We start from the raw sequence: 20,124 nt of genomic DNA, 5'->3' as shown, positions 1-20,124 counted from the left end.
TGTTAATGATGTTAATGATCTTCTTACCTTAGTTGTGCAGGCCTTAGTTATGTTCCACTCACCTATTAGATTCCACAGTCTTAATAATATACCATTCACTTATTTATATTCCCCTCACCTATTAATATTATACTCACCTATTAATACTTACTTAATACTCACCTATTAATAATATTTAACTGCCAATAGCATGATATTACGAGTAGGAATTTCGCCGCAGGTTTGTTGTCTGTCAACAAGAAGTCTACCCGCGGCAGGGCGGCAAGTTCTCCCCACGTTTGTTGTCTGTCAACAAGAAGGCTACCCGCGGCAGGGCGGCAAGTTCTCCCCACGTTTGTTGTCTGTCAACAAGAAGTCTACCCGCGGCAGGGTGGCAAGTTCTCCCCACGTTTGTTGTCTGTCAACAAGAAGTCTACCCGCGGCAGGGTGGCAAGTTCTCCCCACGTTTGTTGTCTGTCAACAAGAAGTCTACCCGCGGCAGGGTGGCAAGTTCTCCCCACGTTTGTTGTCTGTCAACAAGAAGTCTACCCGCGGCAGGGTGGCAAGTTCTCCCCACGTTTGTTGTCTGTCAACAAGAAGTCTACCCGCGGCAGGGCGGCAAGTTCTCCCCACGTTTGTTGTCTGTCAACAAGAAGTCTACCCGCGGCAGGCAGCTGCCGATGATCCTCAGTTCTCTCCTCCTTCCCTCAGCTCGAGGCTCCTGACAAAAGATCCCTCAAAAAATTCCATTTTTTGCCGCCATGGCAGCGGAGGCTTCAGCTAAGTGGTCCGCCATTTCTTGCTCTTGTTTGCCGCATTCCTTAATTCTGATATATATTTTAGGCGACAATGTTGTGTTAAATTATCAGCCTAGAGATGTTATCTCTCACAATAACATTTCTCTATCTCTCATCTATCTTTCACTTAGAGATGTTATCCACCACAATAACATCATCCCTCACAATAACATCAAACCTCACAATAACATATAGACTTTGATTTTCACTGCAGTATGTATATTGGAGCGCCAACTTATATTGTAACACGGAAGTTACAAACACACATGTTCTTGGTTTGAAGTTTGGACTGATCCAGACTTCAACATAAACTTAGTTGCTGTAACTTTTAATGTTAGTTTAAAGGCTCGCTACCGCCGCACCAAAAATTTATAATAAAGGAATAACGTTTTGAATTACTGTCCAATCTTTCAAAGAACCGTACTTCCATCAATTCTAGTACATTTATGTTCTTTTATTCAATTTTTAAACTGATTTCAGATACTCAAAGCAACAATAAATGACGCGTTCCAGCATTATCCAACTGAAACAGTTCTAGGACAGTTATTTAATTGTCCAACTTAATTGGTTCTAATTTGCTATAGTGATGTCGCAATTACAAATTTAATGAGGGGGCAGTCTGCAATTTCAGAAAGATCATGACTTGTCCCATTTTAGCAGAAGCTGCTGCAATTGCTCAGTCACATTCAATGTGATTAAATTCAATCACATTGAATGTTATTATTTTTTAATGAAGCTTCCTCCACCTCATGGATCATTTCTAATCGCCCCATAGAAGCGAATTTAATCAGCGGTCTATCGAACGTTTCTTTTAGACTTTACTTTACTTGGTTCACTCTTGATTAAGTATGGACATGGTTGGATTTGTGATTCATGGTTTGCGTTGTGGTTCAATCACACCCTATTTTTGCCCAATGTTCATGTCTCCCGGGAAGTTGCATCATAGGTAGGGATGTGCTTCATTAGAGGACTTCAGGAATCGCGGGTTCACTATTGGTATAAACGATATTAGTAGCTTCAAATCTATACTACGATCCGTTCTGTATACGATCCGTTCTGTATACGATCCGTTCTGTATACGATCCGTTCTGTATACGATCCGTTCTGTATACGATCCGTTCTGTATACGATCCGTTCTGTATACGATCCGTTCTGTATACGATCCGTTCTGTATACGATCCGTTCTGTATACGATCCGTTCTGTATACGATCCGTTCTGTATACGATCCGTTCTGTATACGATCCGTTCTGTATACGATCCGTTCTGTATACGATCCGTTCTGTATACGATCCGTTCTGTATACGATCCNTGAATGTACACGGGGACAGTACTGGCGGCAAGTAGATCAGAAAAATGCCAAATGTCTTCCGCTTGGTGTCTATCCCGCAAGTAAGCTTAGACACGAGGCAAGTTTAAGGTGCCGCCGTGCCGGTAACGACTAGAGACCGACACGGCGGCACCTTAAACTTGCCTCGTGTCTAAGCGTACTTGCGGGATAGACACCAAGCGGCAGACATTTGGCATTTTCTGATCTACTTGCCGCCAGTACTGTCCCCGTGTACAAGCACCTTTACTGCGACTAATTATCACGCCACTGTCTTTGTGTAGAGGGTAATAGTTGGTTCTTCATCAGCACCGCCTATGCACTATAGGCCTGTAGTACAGTAATTAGCGGTTGTAAATGTTGTTCTGGCCGCAACAGCAGCCTTTAATCACATGCCGATAGTTATTTGGTGCGAGAAGTTGTGGCTTGCCCTCACCCAGGCAACTGCTTCCTGTTCTGAAGCACTGTTTCACGGGTAAGATGAAATTTTCGTCGCATATCTCTTTCCGATCCGCATTTATTTAATTGCTTAATTGTGTATGTAGTGTTTTTTTTCTAATTTGTAATTTCCGATTAAATGTTTTGTTTGTCAAAGGTATAATCGAAGTTTTGACATTCCCGTATTCAGTTTATAGTCTCCCGTAGATTTTGGTCATTTTCCTTATACAGCAAATTGAGAAGAAAACTTTGAATCATGGACTAAATTAAAAAGGAAATTTAACCCTGCAGTGGTCGCGTGCAAAATAATACTTGATTGCTCACCTTTTCGTTCGGTTTCGTTACGATTGATTTTCGTTGGCGTGGTTAACATATGCAGTAGCCTAATTACATATGTGGATTATGAATGTGATATACGCAACCACTGTAGGGTTAACACGCGTGTCAGTTTGCCGGTAAAATGGATGAAATGTTCGCTGTTGTTTGTTGACATGTTCGCTGTTATTTTTGAGACGTACGCTGTTCGTTGTCAAAAAATTAACTATTGTTTAAAAAAAATGCTCGTCGTTTTTAAGAATTTTGGCTGCTATTTAATTGTCGAAAGATATATAAATATTTTTGTCGAGATGATTCTGTTGTTTGCAGAGATGTTTGCTGCTTGAATATGTTCGCAATGTCATTGAGATAACCGTTGTTGTATTATGTTAAATATATTCAGTATTGTTTACAAAGACGTCTGCTGTTTTCTTTTATATAGTATTAATTTTTGTGCGCAGAAATTTTCGCTTTTTCATGTTGAGATGATCGCTGTCGCTTGCAGAGATGTTATATGCTGGTTTTTAAGATATTTGTTGTAAATCGCCGAAATGTTCGCTGCTGTTTGCAAAGATTTCTGCTATTTTTTACAGATATTTTCCATGACGACTGATAGAAATTCGCATTTGATAACAGCGGTGTTGTCTCAGACGCGCTGTAAAGTGCGGGTGACACTCGCTGTTGAATGCGGAGAGTGTTTCTGTTGTCAGGCTCGTACCTTCGTTCCGACTCTGAGGTCAAAAATTTACATTGCGGCCGTAAACATATTGTCCTATTTTCAAGATTATTATCGTCTTAAAGCTAGCTACTAGATCTTCGCTGCTACATCGCCGGTTCTGCTGCTGCTATTTTCTGTAGGGGTACATCAGAAGATGCCGTGAGAACAGAAGCGACTTCTTGATCTCTTTGTTGTCGTATCATGAAGGAAAACCAGGCTATAAAATCAGTGTTTTGTTGATACGTCATGAAGAGCATCTCGTTTTCAAATGAGTTTTTCCATTTCGTTTTTCTCGGTGTTCGCTCTATTGCTTTATCTCTTCACTTCATTCCGTTATAGTTTATAGTTACACCACAGTGTCCTTGTTTCTATACGCGATGGGGCATTGACGCGCTGTCGATGGCCAATGTCAGTTATTGGTGAAAAGATATGTATTATTTCTTCGTTCGACAGAAATTAAAGTTTTATTGCCGGATTTTTTTTTGCCGAAAGATTTCTGAAATGCACTTACATCGTCAGTAGGACACTTACATCGTCCTGTGTCAGGAGGACACTTACATCGTCCTGTGTCAGTAGGACACTTACATCGTCCAGTGTCAGTAGGACACTTACATCGTCCTGTGTCAGGAGGACACTTACATCGTCCTGTGTCAGGAGGACACTTACATCGTCCTGTGTCAGGAGGACACTTACATCGTCCAGTGTCAGGAGGACACTTACATCGTCCTGTGTCAGGAGGATGCTCAACTCACCCTCCTGATGGCTGACTCGGTCAGTCACAGACCGGCTATCTGGCATACAGTATGTTCTGACAGTGTATTAATTGTAATTTAATCCTAAATATAACACAGTTGTTAACAAACATAACTTCCGCAGCCTTTCAAGGTTTTCTTTATCTAGTGATCAAATGTTCGCATTGGGAAGGATTAGATTTTAAAAATTCCAAGTAAACTTACGGGATAACGCATCTGTAAACCTGGTCACTGCCAGTAAGAAGGAAACGAGACGAAGTGAGTTTAAAGTAAACAGGCAATTCTGAGGAATGAAAGGTATACATGATTGAGTGCAAAAAGAAATAGGTTATCAGCAAATAACTACACACTGCTAGAAATCATGATAATCAAAAATATCTATACTCATGTGAAATAACAAAGAACTTAGACTTCATCGTTTGGCACTTTTTAGCCATAATTTTTCTTGCACAATATTCAAAATCTTTAATCTTTAGTGAGCTACCTTGACCATTTCTGACCAACGTCATTTGACCCAGCAGTAGCAATAGCACAGTATTACAGCCAACATGGTATCGCACCAGGTATTCACACGGTATTGATCAGGGCCTATACTTTCAAAAAAAGTTAAGAGAGCGTAAGTTCATCAGCCAATCATTGACGGCCTTTCAAGCAAAATCCACCAATCATAGACAAGAAAATAGAGCGTAAGTACTTACTTCCACTTAGCCAGTTTTGAAAGTATGGCCCCAGGACTCGATATTGTGCACCTGGCATGGTATTGTCAGGTTGTCGGTTCACTGACAACCTGATAATTAAGTTTGATAGATTAATCAGTTCATATCATCTAATATTATGGTTTTTTTCCTGAGGGTTCCAGAGTTGTTATTTATTGTCCCAATAACAATTAAGGCAAGGGTGAATGATGAGAAATGTAGGGTAACGTGGGGCAGTGCGCCCCCCACTTTTTTTAAACTAAATTTTTGACGAAGTTTTAATTGATACGAGGTGGTTCTTTGTTTTGTTTAAAGGTGCAACTAATGAGGAATGTATGATGTAAATTAGATTAGAGAACACGGACCAATATCTGCCATACTTAGCGAGAAACCCGCTATGGGCCCGTGACCCGCAGTGGGCTCGCTGCCCCATGTTACCCTACTTGGTTAGTATTAATTATTAAACACTATATAGGATTACATGAGAAGGCACGGGGAGGATGTATACAATATTGTTGAGAAGTTGGAGTTTACAACACTGCGAGTTGGTAGGAGTGCCGGAGTCGTATAGGGTGTAGACGTAGTGAACGCGTCGAGAGTTAGCTGTGAATGACTGCAGCTTAGACTTCTGGGCCCATACTTTCAAAACTCGCTAAGTGAACGTAAGTACTTACGCTCTATTTTCTTGTCTATTATTGGTTGATTTTGCTTGAAAGGCCGTCAATGATTGGCTGATGAACTTGCGATCTCTTAACTTTTTTTGAAAGTATAGGCCCTGTTCTATGACTAGCTGTGCCTACCTATGACAGACTGGTGGTTAGCTTGAAGAACTTTTATAGAGTGAGACCCACTAGAGTGACATCACAGAAGGTGACGTAAGAGAGACTAATGACATCATGGGTGGTGACGCTCTGACAGTATTGCGTCGCGTCCATCCAGTATAGCACGCATGATAGTAACAAGATATCGCGATGGACCACTATTCCCACTATATATCTCGAGCAAAATCAACTATCGTACAGAAACCAGTGTCACGCATATCCCAATATCGCGTTGGGCCCATAATCTTTCAGTTATCGCGTAGGACCCATAATCTTTCAGTTATCGCGTATGGCCCATAATCTTTCAGTTAGCGCGTAGGGCCCATAATCTTTCAGTTAGCGCGTAGGGCCCATAATCTTTCAGTTAGCGCGTAGGGCCCATAATCTTTCAGTTATCGCGTAGGGCCCATAATCTTTCAATGCCCAGTATCGCGCGCGGCCTAGTGTGGCGCAGGGCCCCGTAACGCACTTGGCCTAGAATGTATCGCGCTTTACCTAGAATCGCACAGGGCCCAATATTGCGTTTGGTCCAATATCGAACTCGGCGTAGTATCGCGAATAGCCCATTATCGCGCTTAGCACATTATCGCGCTTGGCCCATTATCGCGCTTGATCCAGTATCGCGCTTGAACTAGTATCGCGCTTGAACCAGTATCGCGCTTGAACCAGTATCGCGCTTGAACCAGTATCGCGCTTGAACCAGTATCGCGCTTGATCCAGTATCGCGCTTGGCCCTGTATCGCGCCTGTCTCTTATACACATCTAGATGTGTATAAGAGACAGCTTGTGGATCATCTGAGAGTGCGCATGTTCGACTCATCTTTGCTCACTAGTCACGACCCTAATTATATCGCTTTTTGTTTTGATGTCTATTTAAATAGTCTATTGCAAAACAACAGCGTTTCCGTCGCTCTGCGTAAGGGCTTGGAGCACATTAACAGGCAATACGTTGTCCCTGAATGTCGTGAAGGCTCCTTAAAATTTGACGAGGCGGATAGTCGCCGAGAGGTTCAACGTCTTTCTGCAATGATGGGTGAGAATCCTTGGGATTATTTCTTAACTCTAACTTGCAATGATAGTGAAACCATGGGTGTAGCACCTGTCTCTTATACACATCTAGATGTGTATAAGAGACAGCATTATATCTTCAACATTATATCTTCTCTACACTCATTATATCTTATACACTCATAATATCATTCAGCATTATATCTTCTCTACACTCATTATATCTTATACACTCATTATATCTTCAGCATTATATCTTCTGTACACTCATTATATCTTATACACTCATTATATCTTCAGCATTATATCTTCTCTACACTCATTATATCTTCAAACTCTTCCACACTAATATTCGGCGCAGAATTATAATAGATGCATGCTTAAAATTTTCTACATCTCTTAATTGGTAAGTGGCCTCGCATAATTACCGGTATTGCAGTGCAACAGTTTAGATGATCAAATAGCGTGATGTCTAATGCTAAATTTAGTGCACGGTTGCCATCGCAAACTAGTACGAAATACTGATCGCAAAATAATGTAATACGCATCAGAATCTATTACGAAATACTGATCGCAAAATAATATAATACACATCACAAACTAGTGCGAATTACTTATCGCAAAATAATGTAATTAGTGTCGCAAAAGAGTGCTACGAATTACGCCTCGCAGACAGTACGTAGTATAACGCATCGAAACCCAGTACGAAATACGCATTAAAAACTCCGCACGAAATAAGTATCACTACCAGTGAAAAAAAGGCATAGCAAACAAGTTAAAATACGCACTGACAAAATGTAAAAAAATACGCTGCGCAAAAAAAGTGAAAATACATATAGCAGGTCCACAGAAATGTTCATCACAAACTAGTAGAATCGCGTATCAACCAAAAATACGCATTGTAAACTCGTAAAAATCTGCATAATTCAACATTAAACACACGCATTGCCAACCAGTAATGATATGCTTACCCAAACAAGTAAAAATACGAGTCAAGAACTGGTACTCAACAGGCGTTGTAAACTGGTTTACCCTGATTGGGATTTCTACGCAAAAACTTCTTCAAAATACCAAACGAAATAAAATGCGCATAGCGGAATAATCCAGTAAATACGTATGCAATTTTCACCGTTAAATTGTACAAAATATGCACCGAAAATGTGTATACGAAATAAATAGCGCTAACTTGTCCTACACCTTATCCTATCCAAACTATCCAACTTCGTCTATCTATCCTACCCTTCCAATTCAAATTTACGTTAAGTTATTTCTAACTTTTACTTCCTCTTCTGATCTGAATATCTCATTTCCATTAGCTTTACCTGGTACCTAATCTTTACCTTTGTAAATATCACTATATTTACCTCTAACCATCTATTATCGCCGTATAAATTCCATTATCTTCCCACGCGCTCCAGGTATGAACGATTTACTGACCGTGCCTGGGGAATATTAAGTTCGTGACTAGTTGGGGAGGAGCAGGAATGATGTTGGGGCCACCTCCTGGTAGAGGGGTGTGAGTGGACTAGCTTATAGTTGCCTTCTGGGGCGGCAGGAGGGGAAGAAGGAAAGAGGAAAGGGGTGACGGGGAGAGGGAAAATGGAGAGGAAGAGAGCAGACAGAGGAGGTTGGGGCAAGCGCGGGAAGAATGCAAGCAGAAGAAGTTACAGACAAGGGGAGGGAGGAAACCGCGCTGCGGGTTAAAGGTTAAAGTTGGAAAAATGGTACCGTAAATGGGGAGAGTTGTCAGGAATGATCACTAAGTGAGGGATATTTCGAGGTAGCGATGATTAAGTGGAGAAGGCAACGTGGACGCAAACGTTGCTGGATAAATTAAGTGACCCACAAGCAGAGATAATGAACTTGTGAGGCGGAAAAGAAGGTAGGGCCAAGGTAGGAGTGGGACTGAAACACGCAGAAGGTCAAAAACAAGAATTGAGGCAAGGTTCTGAACAAGGAGGTTCAGGGACTGCAACGAGCGAACAACAGCATTCGATGAATGAGTGCAGCGATGTAGAGGACGTACGCGGAACACTTATTCAATAAAGCAGTTCAAGCCTCGGTCAAGAAGGCGTAAGTCAACTGCAATAATGTTATTCCTACCTGAAGTGCAAGTAGATTCTAACGAAGTGACCGCATTTATCCACTTGTCTCTCAATGCCTCTACTATCCGCAGCGACCGTATTCGTTCACTTTTATCCCAATGCCATTCTTACTTGTATCCTGAATGGTTGAAAGCAATAAAGGGTTACAGAAAGGGAAAGGAATGCCAGGAGGGATGAGGAGGGGAGGTGTCAAGTTGGGGATTGAGACGCGGTGCTGGTCGAGGCGTGGCTGCTCCGACCCTGACCTCCCCACAGGGCGCAGCGCCCCGCTCTCACTTTCGGCGCTACAGCTCTTTTTTCTGCTCCATTTACGCCATTTTCTGCTGTACGAGTCCACTTCTTGCTTTGTTTCAATATCAAATATATATTTGATTTCAATATATTTTCATTTCTTTGTCATTGGATCATTTACAATCCTATTGTCTAAAGTTTTTTCTAAACCTTCTCGTTAAGTGCCTGAAGTTTCTGCCGACGCTTTTACAGCTTTAATGTTGGATGTTTTCATTAAGAAGAATGTATTCGTCATTTTTAAAGAATGAATTCGTTTTTTCTAAAGAATGAATTCGTTTTTTTCCAAAGAATATATTCGTCTTTTCTAAAGAATAAATTCGTTTTTTCTAAAGAATGTATTCATTAAGACAGTAAAGATAGACATTATTTCCTACGCTGCAGGGACGTGGATGTTGACAGCGATGCTGCGCCGAGGTATCAGCGGTATGTTGAATTGAAAAAATACATAAAATAAAATTTTTGTAATAGAAAAAAAAAGTCTTCTAAAAATGTTACTGTTGAGGGCTTCCTTATTATCTTCTTTCTTGTCGACAAACTCAAAAAGACCAATTTTAGCAGAAATAATGGACGGCTTAAATTGTTTATAAGTTTCATCAAACTTCCTAACATGGATTAACGATCACTCTTGGTGTTTCTTTGCACTTTTGGTTGCCCTTTTTTCGTTTTGACTTATTGTTTTAGACCTCACTGGCTAGAATGGAAATATGGAAACATAAACATGGCATACGTTGCGCATGATTGTTTACAATTCATTAACTCTTGTATGCACACTGCAGACGATTTGGGAACATGCTTAACCGAAATAAAATAATTAAATTAATTAACAATTCCAGCAGAGTGCGATACATCAATTGAATAAACACAGACTTTCGCATTGTTGGCTGCCCTGAAGTTAAATGTCATGGGATATTCCATCAAATCAAATGGTTGCCATGTGATATGTCTCATCGTCCATTTGATGTTCAATCAATTGAATTATAATGCGTAGTACTAATTGAAAATTTAATTAAAACTATCGTTTGAAAAAGAACAATCATGTTAACATTTGATGTCACTATTTGCTTGATGCTAACCCACGGCATTGGATGAAGGTGATATATTAAAGAGCGATGGACGATATGGGACTTGTAATATTGATTAATTGATTTGATTTTCTATTTTAAATTAAATTTAATCCCTGAGGATTTGATATTTTGGTTAAAGTTAAATTTAATCCCTGAGGACATGCTGTGTGGTGGTTGTTTGGGGATTGTATCCTTAGATGACGAGGTCTTAATTAAGTGTTCCGAGAGCTTATTCTGACTCGGTGAGGCCGTATGCCGCTTTGTGGTTATATAGCTTGCAAATAACGAGGCCGCAAGTCTATGTTCTACGGTGGCGATGTGGTGAGGCTGAAGGCAAATCATACTTGGCTTAAAAAATCTACCCACCACCAGCTAGGTCTTGAATTCATACACTTTCAATAATTGTCAAAATCCCATCGTAATATTTTCCTCGAAACTTCATCTTTACTCAAGATAGAATTTACTTCGCCTAAACGCATTTCATTTAACTAGACTTGGGCAGGCGATAAAAAGACTCCGATAATTTTTCTTCTTTACAAAGCCCCCTATGCAATTACTTTATTAAGATCACGATAGAGGTATAAATGATACGCGCATTTGAAGAAGATTTTACTCGCTGCCTTAAATGATAATTTGGTATGTCGAGAGCGGGGGAAAGAGTGGGCACCCAGTACACCATCACAGTACAGCTTAATATTGTGTGCACTATTGCAACACAGCATTTTGTCTCACTTCAGTGCTGCAATACTGTACCGTAAATCAACAGGGGCCGTACTACCAAAAGTGGCCAAGAGTTCATAGTTACGTCAGCCAATCATAGATAGCTTCTCAAACTAAACTCTCCACCACAAACAAGAACGTGCACTCAAGCAAATTTGGAAAGAACGGTCCCAGTACTGTTGGGCACCACCACTGCACCGCTGCATTAGCTGTATTGTGGTGCGTAGCTTTGCTGCTGGTGCTCACCAGGCTGGGGGAATTGAGCTTCCCCTTCGTACGTCACCTCCGCTACGAAGCCAGAGTCTCCGTCAACGTAGTACGTAACCTGGGGAGTATGAAATGAGGGTTGGGATCTGGGTTGCCAGATGGTTTTTTTTTTCGAACAAATTGCCCTGGTGAAATTTATGCTAGCGCCACTTACTAAATTTTAAAAAGTGCAAAAAAAAAAAGAAAAATGAGATTTTTATACCGGAACCTACAAATATACTACTATATATTGAGTTGAAGGCCTTTTTTGTCCGCGGTCAAAAGGCCATCTGTCAGCCCTAGTTGGGATTTCTATAACGAATGCCCTAGAGTCCTTGTACAAGTATTAGTACCTACGTACGTTGGGACAGCAGGGGGTTTAGGTTGCTATAAACGAGCCCCCCTCCACTTTGTACCTACTATGGGGGTAAGAAATGTAGTTTCAGGTTGCAATACTGGAGTCTCTGTCTACACTCTACATGATACTTAACCTGGGGTATGAAGGTAGTTAAGTGTACTAGACTGAGGTAATGTGACGTCTTTTGTCTTAATGGCGCCATGCGCCAAGACCTAGCGTCGTGCCCCTCGCCCCACTCACCTTCTGGAGACGCCCGTCGGGCAGGGCTACATAGTAGGCGCCCCTGGTGACGTCTGCGTCGCGGGTTTCCACTTGGTTGAACATATTTCCGGACTCGTCGTCTTTGACCCCCCACGCGAAGTCGTACTTGGCCTCCTCAAACTGATCGTCGGCCTGGGGGATTTATACGAAATTTGTTGGTAAACATCATGAATAATCTGAATATTTGAAACATTTACATTAATAAGAATATAGTTCTATGTAATTACCAGCTTATTTAAGATGATTGAATCTCAGTACGGCTTTTCAGACAGCTAAATTTATAAGCATATAACTATATAAATGCTGCTGGCTCAGATATGGGGAAAACTTTTTTCTATCATAAGACAATCATTGCAAACGACAATAGGTACATCACCTCAATTGGTTATTCCTTCAGGCATTATTGTTTTATGTCCTTCGAAAGAAAATGACGGTGCACAATAATTTTTTGTACATTAATTTCAATTCAGCCACTTTATCAATAAAATTCATAGCTCCCGAAAAATCAATATATTTTCGATATTTTGATTTTCAAATTTTAACAAACTAAAAACGACCTCACTCTCGAAAATTGACTAGAAAATGAGCATTTACTAGTAAAATCATTGAACTCAATTCTAGTTCCTAAATCAATAACTTTTAAAATTTCAAGATAACAAGTATGAATGTGCGTTTGAAAATTAACAATTCATTAACGACACGTATCCAACAATATATACTTCTCGCTTTATTGTTATACATTAATAATTCATTAGCGACAAAGTTTTCAAAAACATAAAGTTTATAGTTATACCTCCGGCTCTATATCAGATAAAAATTATACGTGGTGAGCGATGCGTGTACAGCTACTCGAGTATACCCAAACATGAGGGCAAACTTCCCGAAAAGTTCAAGGCTTACAGTTAACCTTTAACCGTGACACGACATTAGACATCTTCCTCTTCTAATTGCAGTAACACTTCTTGTTAACTCATAAACATTTATATCTTAACCTTTGTCTTTAATTTAATTTGTATAGATGCTCTTAAGTTGACGGCGGCAATTTGTGATAAGATAGCGAATTGACTGGGCTGATGATCATAATTAAGGTACGACGATTAATGACATTGTGTTGATCATAAATCATTCGATCAGTGTTGGATATTAACTGTACTGCAAAATTCAGACAAGTATAACAGTGTATGCAGTGTAAATAGTGCATGCAGTGTAAACATTGCATGCAGTGTAAACAGTGCATGCAGTGTAAACAGTGCATGCAGTGTAAAAAGTGCATGCAGTGTAAACAGTGCATGCAGTGTAAATAGTACATGCAGTGGAAACAGTGTATGCAGTATAAACAGTGAACGGGTCAGATTCGATCATGAGAAGCTTAATGCGATTTCCTATAAACTGTTCACTGGCGCATGGTTTAACTGGTAACACAGTCAGGTTTTCACCGCATTGGACAGTTGCCACAACAGGTCACTGCGCCCTGGTAGCTGCTGGCCGCCGTCCACTGAAATTGGAAGAAATTCCCAGTTTTTCTGCAGCGTCGTGGCGACCAAAGACCAAGAAAATTGCAACGAAATTGCCCTGCGGTGCTGAAAATGGGTGAGGAGGGAGGGGGTGAGGAGGGAGGGGGTGAGGAGGTAGGTGGGTGAGGAGGGAAGAGGTGAGGAGGGAGGGGGTGACGCTAACGCTGCGGACGCTGCTGTTATATATGCGTTAGGGTTCGCAGCTTCTACGGCGCTAAAGATTTCAAAGATAATCGTTGATTGAAGCAATTAATCGTTAATCTCTTCGGTGCATGTAATTTTTTCCGGTTACTTAAATTTGATCGCTAGTCCTTATTTCTGTGGTTATCTCTTGTACGTGTTTCCAGATTCAGGCTCTGTGTAGGCCTAGAACTGCTCCTGTCAGGATTTGTCAGTGCCAGAAGACGCTGACAAGAGGTCCTGCCAGGAGCTGACACTGTTAGGAGACTCTGTCAGAAGCTGACTTTGCCAGCTGACACTGCCGGGAGCTGACACTGCTAGGAGACCTTGTCAGAAGCTGACTTTGCCAGCTGGCATGCCAGGAGCTGGTATTGCCAAGAGCTGACACTGCCAGGAGCTGACACTGCTAGGAGACCTTGTCAGAAGCTGACTTTGCCGGCTGGCATTGCCAGGAGCTGACACTGTTAGGAGACCTTGTCAGAAGCTGACTTTGCCGGCTGGCATTGCCAGGAGCTGACATTGCCAAGAGTTGACACTTCTAGGAGGTCCTGTCAAGAGCTGGCACAAGCAGGAGCTGACCCTACCAGGAGTTTCTGACAAATGCTGACACTGCCAGGAGTTTCTATCAGGAGCTGACACTGCCAGCATAGCACGGTCAAGGCCGCGGTGGGCGTCGGTGAACCGTCATTCATTTCACAGAAATTCTGCTGAGTCATTCTGAATTCCACGAGCCCACGTTCATTTCAACTTCAATGAAGTGTGAACGCCCCTTTTTTGCAATAGTTTTCGGGGGCTCCCACTAAGAATTACAAGTTTATTTAGAATTCAAGACATCATGGCTCAGATACTATTATTATTTTCTCGACAGTTTCACTCATATGCAACGGTCGCGTCAGATGCATAATAAAATTCGCTACCAGGACTACTTTATTATCATTGAAGAAACTATTTTTCCTCTTGGCAAGTTTATTTCTCATCAGCCTTTGCCACAAGCTTTGCTATTTTAAAATTAATGCCTGAAATGCACACTTGAAATGCCATCGGTATCGCTCATTTACTATTTATTACCTTTGTTCATGAATAAGTGTATCTGCTGCGCCATTTCCTCGACAGCAGTTCTTGTTTTTCTTCATTTAAACAACACAAATTAAATGTTGAAAGTTACTTCTCAGTTCCTGTCTCCTTTCGCATGCGTAATCGTTCTAACAGAATTTAAATATCCACTATTCAAGTCTACAGCAATAATCAAAGCAAATGCTGGTCAATAAATATAATCAATGGACATTTCAGAAGAATGATACGTCTCTCCGTAGTATAAGCCGATAAAGTGGACACTTCATCTGGATAACCTAATGATATTTGATTATACTTTAATCATGTTGCATCAGTAATGGTAGACTATTATGATAACCTTGTTTATTTATTTTATCGCACATTGTGCCAGAAATGCTATTGTGGCCTAATTTATTCATATAATATAACAGTTGATTTTATTGTATTGATAATGGCACTGCCCCGTCGCTGCGACAGCTGACATTTACAGCTGTAGAAAGTGAAGTGGTCCGCACCCTCCGCAGATGTTCGAAAAGGGCGCCTCGGAACGTCGGAAGAAATTACCCCTCCATTGGCAAATTACCAGGAAATTACCCTATAATTACCGCACAATTGCAAGGCGATTACCACGTAATTACCGCGCAAACTCACCTCAATTGAGGTGTAATTGTGGTGCAAACAACGTGTGAGTTGAATTGGGTATACGTGCGTGCAATTTCTGCTGGAAAGATTCCACCCTATAGGCCTACGGGGAGGGGAGGGGTGTTAAGACTGTTTTTTAGGTAGGGGGAGGAGGGCTAGTTAAAATTGCATGTGTTGAAGTACAGGTTGTGTTGAAAGTGTTGAAAAACGTAGCACAGGTGAGCTGAGAGTGGGTCGGGGGAGGGGTGTTAAGACTGTTTTTTAGGTAGGGGGAGGAGGGCTAGTTAAAATTGTGTGTGTTGAAGTACAGGTTGTGTTGAAAGTGTTGAAAAACGTAGCACAGGTGAGCTGAGAGTGGGTCGGGGGAGGAGGATGAGGTTTAAACGTGCGAATGTGATGGCCTGGCAAATGTGGTAAGCGGATGTTCATGAGCTACATAAGTTGGGGTTGATAACCGTGTAGGTTGGGGGTTAAACGGGGGGATTGAAGGGTATCTTGGGGGTTAAACGGGGGAATTGAAGGGTATATACGAGGGACACGTGGGGGATGGATCAGGGGGATACGTGGGGACTGGATTCAAAGATGATGATTATTCAGATTATCAACATAATTATTGAGGAAAGTGAACTTGGGTTAAGAAAAGGATAAAAATGAAAGCCAATGCTAAAAAATATAACTCAGTACTCACTGCAGTTAGTGACAGAGAGCGCATTTTCTCGTCGACGAAAACTTGAGGTCACGGACAGACGGACAGACGGACGGAAATGGCGAGCACAATAGTGCATTTTTTCCATAAATGAGAAAATGCGCTAAAAAGCTGTGTGTCAGGGCTGACACCATGACTCACCCTCTGGGAGTTTGCAGCGGCGTAAGGTCTCGTGTCAGCTGCCACTGTCAGCACCAGCGGCAGCAGCAGCAACCAGCTGCGGCTCAGGTTCTGCGTAACCAAGGTGCGAAACGTTTTAAAAATATGAAACCTGAGACATATTTAATGCATAAATCTTATCAGTGAAGATGCAATACACGTCAACACAATAACACGCAAGACTCAAAAGCATTCATTATAAAATTGTTTCTTTAGTTATTTTTTTGCAATTGAGTACCACTTGAGTGCCACTTGAGTACCACTTAAGTACCTCTTGAGTATAACTTGAGCACCACTTGAGTACAACTTGAGTACCCTTAGCACCACTTGAGTATCACTTGAGTACAATTTGAGTACCATTTAAATACCAGTTGAGTAGCACTTAAGAACAACTTGAGTAGCACTTCAGGACAACTTGAGCACCACTTGAGAACCACTTCAGTAGCACTTGAATACACTTTGAGCATCACTTGAGCTCCACTTGAGTACCACTTGAGCCCCACTTGAGTACCACTTGAGCGCAACCTGAGTACCACTTGAGTACCACTTGAGTACCGCTTGAGTACCACTCGAGTACCACTTAAGTACCTCTTGAGTACCACTTGAGCACCAATTGAGTACCGCTTGAATACCACTTGAGTAGCACTTGAGCACCACTTGAGTACCGCTTGAGTTGCACTTGAGTACCACTTGAGTAGCACTTGAGTACCACTTAAGTACCACTTGAGTACCGCTTGAGTAGCACTTGAGTACCACTTGAGCACAATTTGAGCACCACTTGAGTACCGCTTGAGTGGCACTTGAGTACCACTTGAGCACCACTTGAGTACCGCTTGAATAGCACTTGAGTTCCACTTGAGTACCGCTTGAGCTCCACTTGAGTACCAGTTGAGTACCGCTTGAGTACCACTTGAGTAGCAATTGAGTACCACTTGACTGTGGCTTGAGTACCGCTTGAGTAGCACTTGAGTACCACTTGAGTATCGCTTGAGTACCGCTTGAGTACCACTGGAGTACCACTTGAGTAGCACTTGAGTACAACTTGAGTACCACTTGAGTACCACTTGAGTAGCACTTGAGCGGCGAGGCAACAGCTAACTAACGCGTCCTGTATACTTATAATAAAGATTACCAGGTAACTAATAGTATTAGTTGCCTATTATAAATAATCTAGTCGTGGCAGCGAAGATTATTTTGAAGTAAAATTATATTTTTCTAATTTTATATATTATATAATATATCATTATATGATATTATTTCTTTGATATATAATTATATATATAATAAGGTTTTTTACTTCAGGAGTTTTTGTAAGATTTATTTGACTTAACATGTATGACTAAAATTTGTTCAGAACCTGAAGATGTTCTCATTCTAACTGCAGTGAACTCGCATATCATTAATGACGCACCTACCACATTTAGGGAACCACTGTCCTAAAGCCTACGATCACAAGCGAGAATATGTTCACACATGAAGACATTCCCAAAATGCGTCCATCTTAGAACCATCAACACAAATTCTTTAAATAAAAAGACACAATGAATCCATTCTAAGCACATAATATCTAATGCGCCATCCCAGAAACACACACAACTATTAAAAAATACACACAATATTTTAATATATCAATGCACAGCAAAATTGTGTCCATACAACTCACACCTTAAGTTCTATCTTAGAAAGTTGGACGGAAAATGCATTTGACCAAGATAAAATTTGACGCGAACGCTTTCATCCGATTTACGTTCTACATATCGCAGGTAAACCAAAACACATCCAACCTATAACAAGCAATCCAAACCGTATTCAATCTTTAAAAAAAATAAAAAATGCATCCATCCCAGAACATGGCACAACACTCATCCACGATAGAATAACGGATCCAAAGACGTAAAATTGATCAATCTATAACACACTACCTGAGACTCGCTCATTGGAACGCAATTAACACAAAATAAGTATTTCTTAGATCATACAAAAGACTTACACTTTGTAGAATCTAAAAACAATTAACATGAATCATACGGAGAATTTCTACTCAACATCTTCAATTGTACGTCATGCAACACCAGAAAACACATATCCTGAGAATTCAATACGTAATACGTCTCTCCTAGAGCACACAACATAATTTACCATCGCTCAAAATCATCCAATACAAAGTGCATCATGTCAAGTACGCACAACTCAAAATGGAACCATTAAGAGGCCCGTTCAGCGACGCTCCAACTCTAAACTCGGCACACTGGGCCGGGGTGCAAGATTTCATCCTCCTTGATAACAGTTGAAATAAAAAATTTACATAATTTATCTTAATGTCTACGTATTGAAAATAGTTAACCAGGATAGCATTCCAAATTTCAGACTTATATCTTATTTATGAGGGGAGTTATTGGACCTAGTAATAGTTATAAAACTCCATTAGCGACTAACGCGGCTGAGCGCCTTGATGCAGAGTTTTAATAATAACGTAACTCCAAACGCGTTTATATTGTCTAGTTTATATGACGAGTCGATTTTCGACGCATTAAACCTAGAACACACAACAGATGCGTTCCATACTAAAACAGGGAATGTCGTTTGCATGCGTTCTAAAGAAAGAACACAAATTAAAGACTTTTATTTCAAATGCATACATTTTGGAGACAGCAAAACACGAAAAGAATACAAGCTCACACACGTAGAATCAATGGCAGTCATCTTATAGAACACACACCAAGAATGCGTCGTACAGTAAACAACATAGAGAAGAAAAGCACCCATCATGTAGAAAATACGGCCTAAAAAGTAATTCTAACATTAATACAATTATTATAATATAAAATTATAACTGATAATAAGTAATGATCGTTCATCGTGCTCCTGAATTCTCGATTTTGTTTTATCTGGAGATATTGTCAAAGATCAGTTGATCGGTAGACAAATCTAGCCACTAAAGCCTTTCGTGGGATTTATATTCTTTCACCTCTGCAAGTGGCTTTATATGTATCATAGTCACAAATCTTTCATTGACACCATAAATCATCTAATTCCTTTGTTATTTGTTCCACTTCCACTGTAAAATTTTCTTCACCACAAATCTGCCACCATCATCACAAAAGTATCACTTACACAGCAAATCTTCCTCTTCTTCGAGTTGGTGCCTATTCCTGCATAACCTTTCTCAATAAAGTTCACGCTTCACTGCGCCACATTTTACCACATGCCCGAGATCTGGACCACGTTACGCCACATGCCGGAGTTCTAGACCACATTACGCCACATGCCAGAGATCTGGGCCACGTTTAGCTCACCAGTCCAGCACAGGTTTGCATATTTCAGTCCTGACGCGACTGATCTACATAGATTCGGAAAGTCCATGACGAATTTACATGTGTTTCACGAGCTCACGCGATCCCTCTAACCCGAACGAGGGCAGCAAGATCACTCTCGTATTCAAACAAAGAGGGTAATCCGCGTGATATATTTGTTAAGAAACACGAGTAGCATTAATTATTGATGAGATGACTCACATGCAACTCCGGTTCACTCACCATTGGGTTCATAGTGAAGAGTTGATCGCAAGTTTCGTTCGGTTGTGAGTTAGGGGAGGAGGTGGGCACGTGCGTGTACGGCGACCTCTGACGTCTCAATGCGGGGTCACGACTGCATCCTGCCTTATATACGTGGCAGCGCGGGGGAACAAGGGGGGGGGTTGACCTCCGCCCTATATAAATCTGGGTACTAGGGGATGCAGTGGGGTGGTAATACCTTGTCCCTTAAATACGCTTCTTATATATATTGTCATGATTGGGGGAGTGGATTGGGGTTCACCAATCCTCAGTAATAAATGCAGGGGTGGGGGTGAGGATTTCCCTCCAAACGCGTTGGGGAGGAGGGGGAGACGGTACTCAAGCAACCGCCCTTCACAGACCCCGTCCTTCCGGGGTCACGGGTGGGAGGTGGGGAATTTACAAGGCGGGCTCCGTGTCAAC

At 41.2% G+C, this 20,124-nt stretch overlaps 1 protein-coding gene across 2 annotated transcripts; it reads right to left on the bottom strand.

The window, feature by feature from the left end:
• Positions 1–10,904: 10,904 nt before the first annotated feature.
• On the bottom strand, positions 10,905–19,770 carry LOC108678267 (cuticle protein 8). Of its 2 annotated transcripts, none has more exons than XM_018166638.2 (4): positions 19,684–19,770; positions 16,127–16,219; positions 11,873–12,022; positions 10,905–11,353 (listed from the first exon to the last, which is right to left on the bottom strand). In XM_018166638.2, the coding sequence occupies exons 1-4, from the start codon at positions 19,693–19,695 to the stop codon at positions 11,234–11,236; spliced, it is 375 nt and encodes a 124-aa protein (XP_018022127.1). In that variant the 5' UTR covers positions 19,696–19,770; the 3' UTR covers positions 10,905–11,233. The 2 variants fall into 2 exon arrangements, with proteins under 2 accessions (XP_018022127.1, XP_018022126.1); XM_018166637.1 differs by having other exon boundaries at positions 11,873–12,025; positions 16,130–16,219.
• Positions 19,771–20,124: the final 354 nt, after the last annotated feature.

The sequence above is a fragment of the Hyalella azteca genome, unplaced genomic scaffold (genome assembly GCF_000764305.2).
Source record: "Hyalella azteca isolate HAZT.00-mixed unplaced genomic scaffold, Hazt_2.0.2 contig8712, whole genome shotgun sequence".
NCBI lineage: Eukaryota > Metazoa > Arthropoda > Malacostraca > Amphipoda > Hyalellidae > Hyalella > Hyalella azteca.
This window is presented reverse-complemented; position numbering and strand designations above follow the sequence as displayed.